This window comes from Apium graveolens, chromosome 2 (genome assembly GCF_009905375.1).
Source record: "Apium graveolens cultivar Ventura chromosome 2, ASM990537v1, whole genome shotgun sequence".
NCBI lineage: Eukaryota > Viridiplantae > Streptophyta > Magnoliopsida > Apiales > Apiaceae > Apium > Apium graveolens.
Window position 1 is genome coordinate 26,607,837 of NC_133648.1, and position 17,833 is coordinate 26,625,669.

The window sequence follows — 17,833 nt, forward strand, 5'->3', positions numbered from 1 at the left end:
AGGTGGACTCCATAGAACTCACCCCTAATATAATATATATTTAGTCCAAAATATATGCCTCATAAAAAACGTGTATTCAGAAAATCTAAGATTCTTGAATTAGGTGGGGGCTATTCTTATCTTATTGTGGGCGTGTAACACACTTCTAGCATACACATCAAAACAAAACTTATCCGCTTTACACCTTTCTTTTCCACCTCACTTAATATTCCATCAAAATGTAAAATAATTCAATTAAACAAAATTACAAGATTCACTGTCTTTTAATAACATTTTATTACAAATACATAAAAAGATTCACCTCTTTTAATATTATCTTAATTTTATCCACCTCACCCACCCCATCAAAAAAAGAAAATATAAATAATAAATTAAACAAAAAGATTCATTACTTTTTACTCCCTCCTTCCAACCCAAATGTAAAAAAAATGATTAAGTAGTGAAGGAAAGTTAAAAAAGTGAGTAAAGTAGTGGTACCGATTAATATTATATGTATAAAGTGGGTATAATGGAGATAAGTAGTGAATATAGTTATTTTAAATATTATAAAATTTTTACTATTTTTGAAAAGTTTTGAAATGTAAACGGAAGAGACATCCAAAAAACAAAAATGTAAACAAATGGTAGGGACGATACATAATATTAATTAAACAATAAGAGGTACTGTTTATAATATTATTTTATTACAACACTGTGGGCCCAACAAAAGCTAGTTTTGGGAACACACGAGAGGAAGCCAACCGAACCAAGAAAGTGACACTTTACATACATACATACATACATTTGTGTGTATATGTAATACCGACAAAAGGTAAGCTGCTATATATACTCTCTTTCTCCCTTCTTTAAATCCTTCTTTCTGCTTTTACTCTCTCTTTCCTTCAAAGAACCTCCTCTCCATTAAGGTATGTCCTTTTCTCTTTTATTTTTCTTGTTTTTTATTTTTTATTTTTTATTTTATTTTTTATATGTTGTAGAAGTTCTTGAATGTTAATGCATTGTCACTTTTGGGTCAATAAATTCTTGGGTTTTGATAGGTTTAGTCAGTTTTTGAGAATTTGTCAAGAACATGTTTTTTTTTTAAAAAAAAATTTGAATGTAGGTGTTTATTTTATTGAATGTACTTTGTTGCAGAACAATTGTTTGAGTTGAGTTGATTTATTGTTGTGTTAATGTACTGAAGTTGACTAATTTAACATCTAATTTAAGCAAATCTTGAGTTTTTATAATTCTGAATGCTAGATTGATGTTGATGTAGTGATAAATATTGTGTACATGTGAATCTTGAATTGTTGTTAGATTTGAATGTATGAGGAGGCTGGATGTTGTGCAGATAATATAAGGTGTAATGTTTTTGAATGAATTATTGGGATCTAACTGCGAAAAGTGTAATCTTTTGTTCCAATTTTATTTTTAAGTAATAGAACTATTTTCGGAGTTTAATGTTGGGTATTACTGATGGAAAAATTGATCTTCACTCTGTTATTAATTGTTTCTGTGCTAGGCATTTAAATTACTGACCTGCAATTTAGCTACTCTCGTGTCAAAAAGTAATTAATCCATTTTAACGGCTTCTACTAATTTGGATAGAGTTGGTAACTAAGCCCAGAGGTCTAGAGTTCGTACTCTTCTATAAGGTCTATCTCTAAAAGTGTCATATTAGGGACACCTTAATATTACCGTTTATTTGTGTTATTCAGTGAGAATGTGTCTTAGTGGATTTTTTTTTCTGGTCTACCTTTGTGAGTGAAGGGTAGTGTTTAAAGTATAAGATTTGCATAGTCATATAAAAAATTTAACTATTCTCCTTTTGGAGAAGGTTTTCTTATTTATATAAGTATGAAGAAGGGTGAACTATCAAAAGTATTATCTAGTCAAATATTACTGCATTTGGAAATCATGTGGCTTACTTTAAATTGTTCAGATTTTTTTAATAAATAAAAATATAAATTGTGAACTAAGCACGATAAATATATCTTGAACACAAATTTGGAGGATAATGCTTTAATTTGTATTATTTGTTTGTAAGTTCCTGTACTGATTGTATCTAGAGAATCTATCTAGTCAGAGCTAATCTTTTGTACAAGATCAATGACCTGTTGAGTATATTTGATAAATACAGCTGAAAGATCTTCTAAGAAGAAATTATGTGTGTATAGGTACTTTGTTACATTGAAGGGGAATGATTGTCAGTCTAAAGTTGATGGAAGTCGATACACGAAGTTCCTGTAAAAATGAGAAGCAACCTTTGATATGTTCCGTATCAAGAAATGATGGAAAAATGCCAGAGGAAGGTGGAGAGAAAGGCGGAAACAGTCCTGTGTTTGTTAATCACGGTAATATTAATTAGGGGAAATTATAGCATAACATTGATAGATTTTCGTTTTTTAAATGCTTAAATTGAGCAAGTATAATTGTTCTTACATGTGGAAGAATTATAAGTTATAATGGAATTTGCTTAGGCATTTCAGTTATTAACTGGACTTTCAAGATCTTTATATATCCTCTTATTTATGTTTCTGTCCTTAAAAGCAGCAAAATAAGTTATAAAAAAACAGTGCATTTTCCACATTGCTAACAGATGCATCTTCTTCTCGCCCATTTACTCTGTAGGAAAGCAGCATTAGAAAATTTTGTAAGGTGGTTCCAACATTGCCCTGTGTTTTAAGTTTCTTCTTTCACTAGCTTAAGGGAGTTTCTTGTGTGCATTTTCATGCTAAATATGAATGTTTTCTGCTTGAATATTTTGATAGATGGATTGGGCAATTGAGTATAGTTAGGTCGATAGTGCAACACTTTATTTCTGTATAAGATGAAAATTACTATATCAATCAATGAGAACATCATCCTAGTCATCATAGGCAGTATTTAGTTGTAGTATCATGCACCAAAGGATCAATAATATAAATCTGAAATCAAACATGGAGTTTACTATGTAAATCGCTATCTTATTTGTGTGATACTGCCTACAGAATGATATTACTATATTTTAGGGTGAGATAAATGTAGAATTGAATAAATTAATAAATATTTAGGCTTTGGTGTGGACACTGTACTGTAGAATATTTATTTGAAATGGTTGTCTTTAAATTCCTAGCCTCCACCCATAAGTGTCCCCTACTTATTTCAACAGATCATTTTACACTATAAGATGCCACCACCTATGCATTCCTATGATGTTCTCGAGATTAAATGTTGCAAAATTATAAAAGCTTTATAAAAGTGTCTCTATACATATAATTATGACCAAGTTATTTATTTCTTTGTCGATATAAGTGAAAAAATTGTAATTTGTGAAATCTGTTTTGTAGGCGAAATTGCTTGGCATGAGATTAGAAGAGAATGGATTGGAGATACATCTAAAAGGCCACAGAGAACGCCAAAAGATCCAGTAATAAGGTAGGCCTTTTTGAAACATTGCTATCTTTTAGTGCAATAACTACCTTTGTCTTACTGCTATTCTATCATTTAAAATAACCTAAAGACGCCAGTTGCGAAAGTAAGGAAGCAGTCTACTTGCTCTAAGGGGTCGTCTCACTCCCTTCCCTGGGCATGCTTTCCTGTTTTTGTAATGTGGCATAACTAGTAACACTTATATAGTTTTATCGGTAAATGTACATTAGAACCTGAAACTATAGGGTTTGTTACTGAAATATTCATTGTCTTAAAGAGCTAAAGTGGATATGATCGGACTAATAGTATTTGTAATAATTATGAACTAACATAATTTATCATCATGACAAGCATCTGCATCCCAAATATTTAAGATTTATCAATAAACACTAGATAATTGAATACTACTGTTGCTATATCATGGGAGGTAGATATCACAAGGTTGTCCTTGTCGTCGGTTGGTTGCAGCTCCAATTCCACAAATTGTTTGTTGCATCTAATTCTTTTACTGGAGAAAAACTCTAGTTAGATTTCTCCACTGGTAAGAAGTCTATTGATGTTCACTGCTTTTTAGAGATAAGATTGAGGGTACAGAGTAGTCAGCTGCAATGTATACTTTTCCCCTTCAATATTTCATATATATCAACATGCTTTGAATTGACAACTCACCCACACTGTAGCGAAGTATTCCTTGTGAGTGAGTTATATCAATCATTCTTCTCGTGGTTTCATCTTCCTTTAGATGAATTACATCAACCAGAGCACTACGCAATATAAGTCTCTAATACCCATTCTAATACTAATCAATATGAGGCGTCTGTACCTTTTGCACAGTTATCGGTATTGTTAAAAGACGTTTTATAGTGACATTTGTATAATCTGTATATTCCTTCAAAATCTGAGTAGATGTGGGATCTTGAGTACAATGATAGCTGCTGGATCTAAAACTTAAGTAGATCAATTCCGCAGTAAATTTTGTAATTTTTTAATATAATACCAACAAGATATATGTTAAAATTAAAGAAAGTAACAGAATATCTAGCCTTGAATTTATAAATGTTGGACAGCCTACTGATAAAGAGAGTATAAATAAATTCATCTACCTATGGAACTGATAGAAACCCATGGACTATCTCCAGATGATATCTTGTACCACATGATATGTGTTACTATCGATATCTTCGACCTAATGATATTCAACCACACATAATTAAATAAATGAGCAACTCCTCGCATGACGATTTCCATGATAAGTGATAGCAGACATTCTTGACTTGCCTAATACAATTGAACCACCTAATCCATTACGGACAGTTCTGTATACTTTACTCTGCATGCTGATATTTTTTATATTGACTTATACAGGCTATTTCCTAGTCTTAGATTTTTTGGGCAACACATTATTGTATATAAGTTTATTTTTATAATAATACCTTGCAGCTGGACAACAACTTATGAAGACTTGCTCTCAACTACTGAACCTTTCACTGAGCCAATCTCTTTGACGGTAAGAATCTTGTACAGTAGATAGTACATAATATTCCACTTTTAAATGTGTTCAGTAAGTTCTATTAATAGTATTCATATATCTGTTGGTAAGTGAATAGCCTTTAGTTTTTAACATATCTGAGAACTTATATAGTATTAATGACACTTGTTGCCGCAACGTCACATTTGGGATATAGGTGTTGTACTAGGTACAACCTTCACTAATAGTCCAATATTGAACCAAAGTTCGAAAGCAAGCTAGAGATTACGAATTCTGTAAGATAGAACATGGAAAGTGAAAAACCTTTTGTTTTGACATAACTGAGAACATAAAAAATATGGCAATTGATGCCACTGTTTATGTTGGGGACAAAGGACCTGTGTTCCGTAATTATTTCGACATTTATATCAAAGTTCATAATCAAGCTAGAGTTGATCAATTTATCGTTTTTGTAAAATTACCTGGGCTTTTTGTCAATGAGGTACATAAAACGAGGCATATGCATTTCATATGTACAGGAAAATATATGATTATGGAATTTTGTGTGCTAATAGGAATTTAACTGTGCATCCTTTGAGGCAGCAGGATGACATTTGGCCTACATTTTAACTAGCGTGGAATTACTAATAAAGAAGTAATTATTCATGAGAAATTTGTTTTTAAGAAGAAAAAGAAAACATACTATGTGTATCGATAATTATTAAATCTTTTCAAATAAAAACAAATTGATATTTGATACATAAAAAAATGGAGTTTGATATTTGACACCCAATTATGGAAGTTTGATCATGTGTATTATGAGAAATATTAAGGGATTTTGTTGGGATTAGTACACCCATTAGATTCTCCGTGCTTCCCCTTGTAATTTGTTTTCATTATACGAGGGAAAGTTCTCTAACGTATACCGGGCTCATACTTCGCAGGAGATGGTAGATTTTTTAGTCGATACCTGGCACGATGATGGGCATTTTGACTAGATAGTCTATTACATCTTGCAATTTGGGTAGCACCTGGAGATCGTGAATGGAAAGGCAGATGTACACTTTCATTTGGCTTGTACAAGTAGGATAATTTAGCACATGATTTTGTACATCTGGGTAGCTTCTGAATGAACTTGTCAAACCTCAAGGGATAGGTATACAGGTTATTGATATTATATAGTAGTGTTTAGAGCTATTCACAAGTAGACATAGTTTGTTGTAAAACTATGATGCATGTGTCATTTCACTTTTAATATCTATCTATTGTTAAAGTATACAGGTTGTAGAACTATGGATTGTCTCTTTTTCATAGTTTCATGAATTTCTAAGCTTGATAATCCTCTCTCACAAGGGAACAATGAGTGGGTTGGCATATCCTGGATAACAGGCACAGAGCAGAGCTCAGTTTATTACTAGTAAGTGGAGCAAAGTTATCCATTTTGCTGCATCAAAGATGATAGTTAATGTGTTTAGCTGATCTAAATTACTGACAGTGTGTTGATATAATTGCTGTCGCCAATGCTTATGCAAAGATGTCTTGTTGGCCGCGTTTAGCGATCCTTGAGGGAGGCCATGTTGCTTAGTGTTTATAGGAGTCCACTTACTGGCTGACAAAGTCAAGTGATTCAAGGTGCCAAAGTTACAAGAGATTAACTAGCAAGGTCGCGATATTGGTACGAGTTTGAAGCATACTTTCTGTAATAAGCTACATGTCCAGGTCCGATAGCTTTCACTCTTTTGGTTTAGTGTTTTGCGTTGTCTAGGTAACGGGTAACTCATGGCATCATAAGGATGTTCTTCAACACCTTCCCATGAGTGTCCTTGTTCACAAACGAGTACTTGACTGGAGAATGGGCCAATTGATCTAAGTCCTAGAAAGCTCAATTCTTTGCAACTAATCAGGGCGTGGTCCTCCTCGGAATAGCTACATTGATAACAAAGAAAACACCATATAATCAAAGATAAAAAGTGAAAAGAAACAAAATGACAAATCGAGTTTTACATAAAATTATACCCTTGATGTACTATGTCCCTAGTTCTGTTCTGCTAAAAACTAGTTATATTTAAATCTTCCTATGTCTATACTTTGCATTTCAAGTATATGTTTGTAGATGTTCCAGAACAACCCCACTTCAGCAAGAGAACACAATCGAGTTCTCTACTCAATATGAAATGAAAAGTTGTGGACAATGTGGGTGCAGCTGGAAGTCAAGCAAAAAAGGTGCAAGTAATCATATTACTTGTTAGGGGAGCTCTTTGCATTCTCCTTGCTTCAAGTTGAGTTTAATATTAAGGTTGAAGGGCCTGGTAGGGGAGCTAGCGGTAAGAGTGGGAGTAAGGCTCTAGTAGCATGTTCTCATGATAAAGTGGTGGAGTTGGGAACCATCTGCATCTATATTAGCAGTAGTAGTATAGACACATGAATGTCAGTACATGACTAATAGAACAGAAGCATAACATAACAACATATACAACATATAGATAACCACAGTAATATATAATTTTCATTTGTTACCCACAGCTATGCTTTGCTGCTGACTGGGGCTACAGGAGACTATGAGGAGGGGCCAGCGGCACCACCACCACCACTACTGCATTAGTACCATCACCTCCACCTCCACCACTCCCAACACCTGCCAATATTTGTAATTTAATGCTGGTTTAATTTTAAAAAGTAAGTTAAAACTTATATAAACTGAATAATTAAATAAAGATCCATTTTAGAGCAATACATGTATGGGTATTATAAAAAGGGATTTGTATCAAAACCTTTTTTTAACATAACTTTTTTAATTTATAAGTTATATATATTAAAATAAACTAGCAATGTTTTTAAAAATTAACAATGTAAAGATCAAGTATATTATATATATATATATATATATATATATTACAAATATATAAATTTGATTTAGTAACCAACAATAAAATAAATAAAAAAACAAAATAATTATCTAATAACACAATTAAGAGAAATATAATTTTGGTCAACACACAATAGCTTCATTCCATTGCTTTTCAAATAATCTCCAAAAAAGACTAAGATTATATTAAAACTAAGATTATAAAATCACATCAAAACAAATAATAACAAGAACAATTCAAAACTTTTTTTGCAAGTACATAAAACATAAAAAAATTCTGAATTCAATTGAGACATGTTTGACTCTGACACTAAAAGAATAATTTATTTATTCAATACTTGGATCATCCCAATGTGTAAATGTAATTATAAATACGTTATATTGTATCATTACAATTCACATATATTTTTATAAATAATAATGTAATTTGGATATGTCATAGTGCCATTTAGATATATGTGACATGAGAGTCAAAGCTAAACAAAAAAACATGATATCTATTTATTTTTAAGTAGGGTGAGTGAAATAAAAATAATAAAATTGTGTAGTCTTGAAATAAATTGAGAATAATACTAGGTGAACGGGTAATTCTTAATGAACGGCAGGGAAGGAGATAAAATGAAAGCTCACTAAAATCTATTATATATATAATAGAGTAAATAGGGGATTGAGTGAGACAATTTATTCAAAATTACTAATTTACCCCTCAATAATAAATACAAATAATTGTCAAATTTAATACCATGTATAAATTACACTTAAGTCATTATTAGTCCTTATTAATAAAAATAAATAATTTCCATATTTAATAACATATATTAATTACACCTAACTCATTAGTATTAATAATTTTATATATATTACCATTAATCATTGAATATTAACAACCTATAATTAGATATATAAAATTTAATAATATTTGCCTGTATATATACTAAATTCTAATTTTTTTGAAGACTTTATATAAAATAAATTTATTTTCAGCAAATAAATTTAATATGTTAGCTAATCAGAAAATGACAATGTTAGTGTATCAAGTATTAAATTCAAGAAATATAATAGAAATTCTCTTTGTATATGAATAAAAGAGTGGGTTATGAAGGGGGTTTATAATAAAGTTGAGATTCTTATTATATGACCAAATCGAATATAAACTAAGACTGGTTTGAATATTTTGAATATATATAATAAAATATTAAAATATCAAGTTCATTACAGTTACATTAATATTTTACAATAGTAAGGTGAATCATTTTTCTTATATTAACCAATTTAAATTTTTTTCAGAGGTATCAGTAAAAGAGTTATAAGATTACTGCAGTGGTATGAAAATCAAAAATTTCGCCGATAAATTGCTACAAGACAACCAAACAATCTATTTAGCAAAATTGGAGCATACAATATTTTTGCCATTTTTGATCAAAATCGGCAATTTTTCGGTCAAAATTTGACGAATCAAACACACGATTTGAGGCTATGAAGAGAAGAAAAGGAAGAAATATACTCAGCATCGAGTTGGTGAAGAATGACGATTTTAAATGAAGAAATCAGACAGTTGCCGAATAGAAACTGAAAAGATAAGGGAAGAAGAAGAGGGATGCGTAAAGATGATTAAGAGTCTTATTATTTTAATAAATAATGCACACAAAATAATGTTATAACTTAGTACGGGTGTACAAATGCAATTTTACACATCTCAAATATAATTATTTTACTTAAATATTTTAAAAAGAATATAAAAATATGTTCAATATTATTTCGATTTAGCATTTCGATAAAGTCTCGATTTTTGATAAACCGTAAATCAGTAGTTCAACCAATTTAGTTTATTTTTTAATTTTCATTACCATTGATTACTGACCTATCTATTAATATATTTATCATAAAAAATGATGTATATTGACAAAAGTATTTATATTGTCAATTGTACAATATTATATTTAATGTGTCGGCTTTCATATCCAATCATTACATTTTTTAATATGAAAAGTAAGATTACCTCAGATTCATTATATTTTGTATCACTAATTGTGCCATGTAAACAACTATAATAACTCTTTAATTAACTCCGCAATATTTCATTCTTATGAGTTGTAATTATATTCATGAGATATGTGTGCTTTCATTTGTATTATATTTTGATCGTATATTTCAATTTCATTTCCGCATATTCAATTTATTTTGAGAAAAAACACGTTAAGTAAGACATCGATCTCAATTTCATAAAGAGAGATATTTAGTTAATCGATCCATCCTGAAACAACATGAATATATTGTCGATAATTACAATCAAAATAACATCAATTCACTATGCACGAGCTATAGAGCTAGTGTATATGAAACGATAAAGAAAGATAAGTTTTAGTGAATAAGATTTGAATTAAATGACAAAGAAAGATATGTAAAAATTAGGTGGGCAGAGTGCCAAAGAAAGACAGGATGTAATAAGATTAGAGTAAAAAAGAAAGATTTATAAGCAACAAAGGAAGATTGGAAGATTGGGATACTAATGTTTTTTTTTTTATGGAAAACACACTTCTCATTAAAATAATTGTTCACTACAGAGAATCTCCAACAATAAACTCGGAGGAGATAAGAAAATATTGTAGCTATTCGACAAACATGGTACCCTAGCCAAGAGGTGAGCAACACAATTTGCCTGCTTCTTCACATGGTTTAACAACAGGTCTTGCCGCTGTTGTAACTTCACCCGACATAATTCAATAATATGGCCAACTTCATTATAATACTGCATTGTTTTAGACATTGCTTTCACAGTGGTTTCCGAATCACTCTCAATCTCCACGTTATGCAACCCCAGCTCCTCAATCCACCTTATACTCTCCTCCACCCCACGAGCTTCAACTTCCAATACTGTTACCTGCCCCTGAAACCTCATGTTTTTGCCTTGAATAAATTGCCCAACCTCATTCCGTAGAATCATCCCCACACTGTATGAGAGCTCTCCTGTAAATAGAGAAGTGTCTACAATCAGTTTATGCCACCCTTCCCTCGGAGGTTTCCATTTAGTGTCCTTTACGTCCTCTGCTGGTCTCGTATGCAATACTGCTATCTGTGACTGTTTAACATTCAGAGCTTCCTGCCATTCATGCTTTTATTCATGCTGATCTCCATTGTTGATGATGGACTAATCACTTTACCTTCCCAAACTTTCTGATTTCTTGCAAATCAAATACCCCATAATGTCATAGCCACAGTTTCCTTCTCCTCGATCAATCCTGTAGCCATCTTTTCGAGTAACCAGACAGGAGCAGATTCCACCTCTTGCATTGCATAGCGAAGATTAGCTTTCTGCCAACAATCTTTAGCATAAGGACAGTCAAAGAAGATATGTAATAGGTGTTCAACATCGTTAGAACACATTGGGCAGATAATAGGGATATCTATCCCTCGACTTCGTAGGTTATTCCTTACAGGTATACTATTATTGCAGAATCTCCAGATGAAAGTTCTAACCTTATACGGCACCTGTAACTTCCATATTGAGTTCCAACTCTTTGCATTCAAAGTGGGTGATTCGACATTGTTTTGCGATAGCCAAAATTGGTAGCCAGTTTTTACAGTATACATACCTGTATTCGAGCTATGCCAAGCGATTCTGTCTTTAACCGTTGCCGGATGAATTCTTGTTTGTAGGACATGTTGAACATCATCAGTATGAAAGGCTTGCACCACCTTATGCACGTCCCATTCTTTTGTACCAGGACGAAAGTAGTTATCCACACTCTCATTTTTGATTCCGTTCAAAGGGCCATCTTCTACACAGAAATCCGGTTTATCTTTTAACCAAGGATCCCTAAACGCTTTAATGTTCTTTCCATCTCCCATGATCCATCTAAACCCCTTCTTCAGATTCTCCTTTGCTTCCCAAATACCAATCCAAATAAAATTGGAACCAGTACCTTTTCCGGCCTGTAAAATATGTTTATCTTGAAAACATCTTGCTCGAAATAGTCGAGCCACCAGAGAATTAGGGTGTTGACAGAAGTTCCAGACATGTTTGCCTAGTAAAACTACATTGAACCCGTGCAGATCACAAAATCCAAGGCCTCCACTACACTTAGCAGTCGCCATTTTGCTCCATGAATGCCATCTCAAACCTTTATTATTATTGCTACTTGACCCCCACCAATAACTATTCATCATCTTCTCCATTTCTGAGCACAAAGATTTTGGTAACATGAAGCATGACATGCTGAAAGCTGGGATAGATTGAGCAACATTCTTTACCATGACCGTTTTACCGGCCTTTGACATGTTTTTGTGTTGCCAATCCTGAACTTTACGCCATACTCGCTCCTTAACAAAGTTAAACGCACCTTTTTTAGATCTTCCGATGAGGGATGGCAGTCCCAAGTATTTCCCTCCTGAAATAGTATTAGTAACCCCCAAAATAGACAGAATTTCCACCTGCTTATCCCTCCTCACATTTGCTGAGAAAAAAATCCCAGATTTCTGATAATTAACTGCTTGACCAGACTCCAGCTTATATCTCTTCAATATGTCTTTCACTGATGCTGCTTCCTGGACTGAAGCTTTGAAAAATAAGAAACTGTCGTCTGCGAAAAGTAAGTGAGTGATGCTGGGAGCAACTGAGTTTACTTGACATCCTGTGATTTGTCCCTCACCTTCTGCTACGGTCGGCTTATAAGATAAATCCTCCACACAAAACAAAAAAAGGTAAGGAGAAAGAGGGTCTCCTTGCCTTAGACCTCGTTTTGGAAAAATTGGACCTACTTATTTCCCATTAAAATTAATCATGTAGCTCACTATTGAAACACATAACATGATCCAATTTACCCACTGCTCGTTGAAGCCCATGGTTGTCATACGTTTCTTAAGAAATTTCCAGTAAACTCTATCATATGCTTTGGAAATATCTAGCTTCAAAGCCACCTCACCTTCATGCCCTCTATTCTTCCTTTTCATGAAATGTAAGAGCTCAAAAGCCACCAGAATATTGTCTGATATACTTCATCCTGGAACAAAAGCAGATTGGTGATTTGATATAATTCCTGGGAGGATCTCCTTGAGTCTGTTATCCAGTACTTTGGCTAAAATCTTGTAAAGAACGTTGCATAGAGCTATCGGACGTAAATCTGACATACGCTCCATATTTTCTTTCTTTGGAATAAGGACTAAGATAGTATCATTCAGTAAAGAAGGAAATTTCCCTTCCCGCAACCATTCATTACAGCTGCTAAAAATTTCTTTACCCAACAGATTCCAAAAATGTTGAAAGAAGGCCGGACTAAACCCATCTAGTCCAGCTGATTTATCAGGGTGCATTTGCTTTACTGCTTTCGTAAATTCATCAAACGTTAAGCTAGCTGTAAGCCTTTGATTTTGAGTGTCTGTAATCACTCTCCTTCTGTGATCATCTTCCTGCACCGCTGTATTTGGACTTCCAGCAAAAATGTTTTGAAAATACTCAACTGCTAATTGGCTCATCTCTTCATGGTTGTCCACTGTTTCCCCTCTATCATTTATTAAATGATGGACATGGTTTATTTTCTTCCTTTTCGATGATCTGCATGAAAAAATTTGGAGTTTGTATCACCCTCAGTCAACCAGTGAGCCTTGGCTCGTTGTTTCTAGTAGATTTCCTCATGAAGCAAAAGCTCTTCCAACTTATTTTTTTCCACAAAGTATTGCTGAATTCCAATGTCATCACTTATGTCCTTAAGTGTATCAAGAACCTCCTTCTGTTTTTTTATTTTATCTCTAAATTTATGGAAGAAATTCCTTCCCCATTTCGCCATAAAAGAAGCTACTGACAAAAGCTTGGGAAGAACATGAATTGCAGGAATAGCACTCCAGAAATCTGCTACTTCTTTTTTGAAATCAGGTTCATTTAGCCATGTATTTTCGAAACAAAATCTGAAATTCTTCCTAGAAAACCCAGCACAAACTGTATCAAGGATGATCGGATCATGATCTGATTTGGTAGTGTGTTTGACTGCAAGATTACACAACGGAAATTTCCTCCACCATAGATTATTTGCGAATACCCTATCCAATCTCTCTCTCACCCAGTTCGAAGTGCCTTTACTTTTCTCCCAAGTAAACTCGCCACCAGTGAGCTCTAACTCGTCTAGACCACAATCCTCAATTGCACTTCTGAAGCCATCTAAGAGATTTTGAGGATGTGGGTGAGTTCCAGCTTTGTCTGATGTGTATAACATGTCATTAAAATCTCCACAAATGCACCATGGAATATTAACACCATGAGCTAGATTTCTTAGCATGCTTCATGCTTCTTGACGACGAGATCTCTCTGGAAAACCGTAATAGCATGTTAACCTCCATGCTACAGTCGAGTTATCCATCACCTGAACATTGATGAAGTTATTAGTCGCCTCAATAACTTGACATTCTACAGTACGTTTCCACATTATTGTTAAGCCTCCTCATCTACCAACTCGATTTACTGCATAAGAATTCTCAAAACCAAGTTTGCTCGCAATCTCAAGCATATCTTTTACATCAACCAATGTCTCAAAAAGGAACACAAAATTAGGGTTCTGGGACTGTATCAAGTCCCTTAAAATGCGAATTACACGAGGTGACCCCAATCCTCGGCAATTCCAGCTTAAGAGATTCATAATGGCTGGCTAGCTTGCACTGCAAGCGTAGCCAAATTAGCTTAAGAAATTCATAATGGCTGGCTAGATTCATAATGTTATTATGTTATGTTTGAGTGACAAAGGAAGACACTAAGGTGAGATTTGAGTGACCGAGGAAGATTGGGATGACAGACACCAATATCTAGAAAATAGGTTTTGAGTGAATAAGAAGGTTATTGCTCATATATATATATATATATGTGTGTGTGTGTGTGTATGTATATATAGCCCAGATATCTAGAAGGAGGCTATTACTCAAATATATAGCCCATATGGTAGGTAGCCCATATGACCTCAGACGTGAAATGGTGTAAAATTTTCTAGATTGAAGAAAGTACGTGAAAATAATATAAAATAAAATTTTAAACTTTATAAAATTATGTTAGAAAATTATTTTAAAATATTAAAAATTGAACTAGAATATAAATACATTTTTTTTATGTTTTGTTACTATTTGTTACTCTCGATTTTATCATTCATCTATTAAAAAAATTAACACGAATTATTAGTAAAATATACTTCTACTTTATAAAAAAAACAATATATCTTTTCTTTAAAATAATTTTCTTAAAAAAATATGGAAAATTGATTACATGTGTGTGTGTATATATATATATATAATGCTCATAAAATATTAAGTGACAAATAATTGAAATTTAGGAAATATTTGATAAGTTTTGTTCATTATTAATTATTAAAAAAGTACACTTTGGTATTTTAGATTTTATAATGATCACAAATATAATTATTAGTTATATATTTGATTGTATGTATTATATTTAAAATTTTTAAATGAAATAAAATAGCTTGACACATGCATTGTTTCTAGAAATTTCAATTTAAAATATATATACAACTTAATTAGAATTATTTCGTAAAAAAAACTTAATTCGATTTACATGTTCTTAAATAAAGATTTTAATATTTCATTCCTCGTAAAATGCATTTTAATTAAAAATTGGAAAATAAAACTAAATTTGTTTTCAAATGAGTCAAACAAATTATTTTACCAAATTCAAATATTCCATAAAATTTCAAAAATAAGAACGAACTTTTGAGGAGAATTTTATCATTACGCATATTTGATAGTTCATATAATTATGCAAGGATCAATATTTTCAACAAATCACTATGAGAAGCAAGTGAAAGCCGATGTGGAATCTGTAAAATTTGCAACCAATGAAGCTGAATAACAAAGACAAAAATCATCAAAAGGAAAAGTTAAAGGTGTCGAAACTGAGAGTGACTCTTCTTCAATAAATGTGCTAGAAAAGCTGGATGAACATATGGCTTTTCTGTCAAAAAAAATTTCTAACTTGAAATTCAAAAGAAAATCTTTCTCCACCATTCAACAAAGAGGTCATCACTAATAGGAATTTGGTTGATAAATCCAAATTCAAATGCTACAATTGTGAAACAGCTGGACACTCTGCAAATGAATGTAGAAAGTCAAAAAATCCTACAGATGGTGAAGTTGTTGATTACAAGAAGAAATATATTGATCTCTTGATACAAAAAGAGAAAACTTTCATTACTAAGAAAAATGATTGGGCTGATGGAGATGACTCTAATGAAGAAGCTGAATATGTGAATCTGGCACTAGTGACTAATGATGATGGTCTTGGAGCTAGCCTATCAAGAAATCAGGTAATCACTGCTTATCTATCTAATTTGAGTAAAAGTGAATGCAAAGAAACCATTAATAACATGTCTTCTTAACTATATAACTTGCATGTTACTCTAAAATCGCTCAAAAAGGAAAATGGTAAAGTTAAAGAATCTAATGCTTTGCTTTTTGAGAAAATTCTCTGTCATAAACTCATCAGATGCATGACTTTATAATGTCATGTCTATCTGCAAGAAGAAATATTATCTTGTGATTATTGATAATTTTTCTAAATTCTCTTGGACATTCTTCCTCCATTAAAAGAATGAGGCCAGTGAAATCATTATTAGTCACATCAAGATAGTCAATAATAATGTGACAATGAAATTGAGTTCAAGAATTCATTTATGAAAGAATTCTGTGAAATGATTGGCATCCATCATGAGTTTTCTCCACCAAGAACTCCCCTAACAAAATGGAGTTGTTGAAAGGAAAAACGAAACTCTCATTGAAGATGTAAGGACAATGCTTGAGGAATCTAAATTACCCACCTACTTCTTGGCTGAAGCCATTAACAGTGCATGTTATACTCAGAATATCTCATTGATAAATCAAGCTCATGGTATGCCTCCATATCCACCATTTAAAGGGAAGATACCAACCTTGGATTTTCTGCATATGTTTGGATGTAAATGTTTTGTTCTGAGAAATCAAGGAGAAAATATTGGTAAGTTTGAGGCCAAGACAGATGAAGGAATTTTTATTAGGCATGCAGCTGACAAGGCATACAGAGTCTATAAAATGAGAATCAACATTGTTATGGAATCAGTTCATGTTGTTTTTAATGACAAAAAGATTCAGGGATTGATATACAATGACTATAATAATGCTCTTTTATTTGATGATGAATCGGATGACTGGAAAGATGAAGCTGATGATGTTCCTAGAAGAATCAACATAGATTCTGCTAATCTAAATAATATGAAAATAGAAGTTGATCAACAAAATGAAGTAGCCATTGATCAACTCAATTAGGCATCTATTGATCGAAATGAGCCAGCCATCGTTGCTCAAAATGATCCATCAGTTAATAGAAATCCTAGAACTCCATCAACTGCTAATGAAGCCCCAAACTGAGGAGGAGCTTCAAGGAACTTAAATTTAAATTCTGTCCAGCAGAATGAAGATAATGAAGTCACATCATCAAGGTTGAATATGCCTTCACAAAGAAAATGGACAAGAATTCATCCATTTGAATTAATTTTAGGAGATGCATCTACTAGAGTTAAAACTAGAAGAGCAACTCAAGAAGAATGTATGTACACCAACTTTCTCTCATAAGAAGAGTCCAAACGAGTTGAGGAAGCTCTACTAGATTCAGATTGGATTGTAGCTATTCAGGAAGAGCTAAACTAGTTTGAGAGAAATAAAGTACGAAAGCTGATACAACCAAAGTCGGGTTGATGTTTGCTTTGCTATTCTTTTTTGGACTTAGAAAATATTCTAAATGTTTGGCTCCAACCCGGTTATACGATAATAGTCGGGTTGATGTTTGCTTTTTTATGCTTTTTTGGGCTTAGAAATTATTCTAAGTTTAAATATTTGGCTCCAACCCAGTTATACAACCATAGTCGGGTTGATGTTTGCTTTTTTATGCTTTTTTGGGCTTAGAAAATATTCTAAGTGTAAACGTTTGGCTCCAACCCAGTTATACAACCATAGCCGGGTTGATGTTTGCTTTTCTATTCTATTTTGAACTTTGAAAATATTCTAAAAGTTTGGCTCCAACCCGGTTATACAACCATAGTCGGGTTGATGTTTGTTTTATTATGCTTTTTGGGCTTAGAAAATAT

At 32.6% G+C, this 17,833-nt stretch overlaps 3 protein-coding genes across 3 annotated transcripts; 1 reads left to right on the forward strand and 2 right to left on the reverse strand.

Annotated features, from left to right (window-relative positions):
• Positions 1 to 767: 767 nt before the first annotated feature.
• On the forward strand, positions 768 to 6,154 carry LOC141707175 (uncharacterized). Its single transcript, XM_074510207.1, has 5 exons — positions 768 to 905; positions 2,160 to 2,336; positions 3,312 to 3,399; positions 4,834 to 4,900; positions 5,806 to 6,154. The coding sequence occupies exons 2-5, from the start codon at positions 2,183 to 2,185 to the stop codon at positions 5,857 to 5,859; spliced, it is 363 nt and encodes a 120-aa protein (XP_074366308.1). The 5' UTR covers positions 768 to 905; positions 2,160 to 2,182; the 3' UTR covers positions 5,860 to 6,154.
• Positions 6,155 to 7,407: 1,253 nt separating this feature from the next.
• On the reverse strand, positions 7,408 to 12,677 carry LOC141687107 (uncharacterized). The gene is made up of 4 exons (XM_074492272.1): positions 12,581 to 12,677; positions 10,925 to 12,481; positions 10,350 to 10,694; positions 7,408 to 7,496 (listed from the first exon to the last, which is right to left on the reverse strand). Exons 1-4 carry the CDS (start codon positions 12,675 to 12,677, stop codon positions 7,408 to 7,410), a joined length of 2,088 nt encoding a protein of 695 aa, XP_074348373.1.
• Positions 12,678 to 13,342: 665 nt separating this feature from the next.
• Positions 13,343 to 13,996, reverse strand: LOC141687114 (uncharacterized). The gene has a single exon (XM_074492282.1). The coding sequence runs from the start codon at positions 13,994 to 13,996 to the stop codon at positions 13,343 to 13,345; it is 654 nt and encodes a 217-aa protein (XP_074348383.1).
• Positions 13,997 to 17,833: the final 3,837 nt, after the last annotated feature.

Excerpts from the sequence above, each read along its gene's own strand:
- LOC141687107 (XM_074492272.1), bottom strand. The coding sequence starts at position 12,677 with ATGAAAAGGAAGAATAGAGGGCATGAAGGTGAGGTGGCTTTGAAGCTA. Across the intron at positions 12,482-12,580 it reads CTGGAAATTTCTTAAGAAAC|GTCCAATTTTTCCAAAACGA; the intron begins GTATGACAACCA and ends GGAAATAAGTAG. Across the intron at positions 10,695-10,924 it reads TGTGGCTATGACATTATGGG|GAGAGCTCTCATACAGTGTG; the intron begins GTATTTGATTTG and ends CTCTATTTACAG.
- LOC141687114 (XM_074492282.1), bottom strand. The coding sequence starts at position 13,996 with ATGCTAAGAAATCTAGCTCATGGTGTTAATATTCCATGGTGCATTTGT.
- LOC141707175 (XM_074510207.1), top strand. The coding sequence starts at position 2,183 with ATGATTGTCAGTCTAAAGTTGATGGAAGTCGATACACGAAGTTCCTGT. Across the intron at positions 3,400-4,833 it reads CCAAAAGATCCAGTAATAAG|CTGGACAACAACTTATGAAG; the intron begins GTAGGCCTTTTT and ends AATACCTTGCAG. Across the intron at positions 4,901-5,805 it reads CTGAGCCAATCTCTTTGACG|GAGATGGTAGATTTTTTAGT; the intron begins GTAAGAATCTTG and ends CATACTTCGCAG.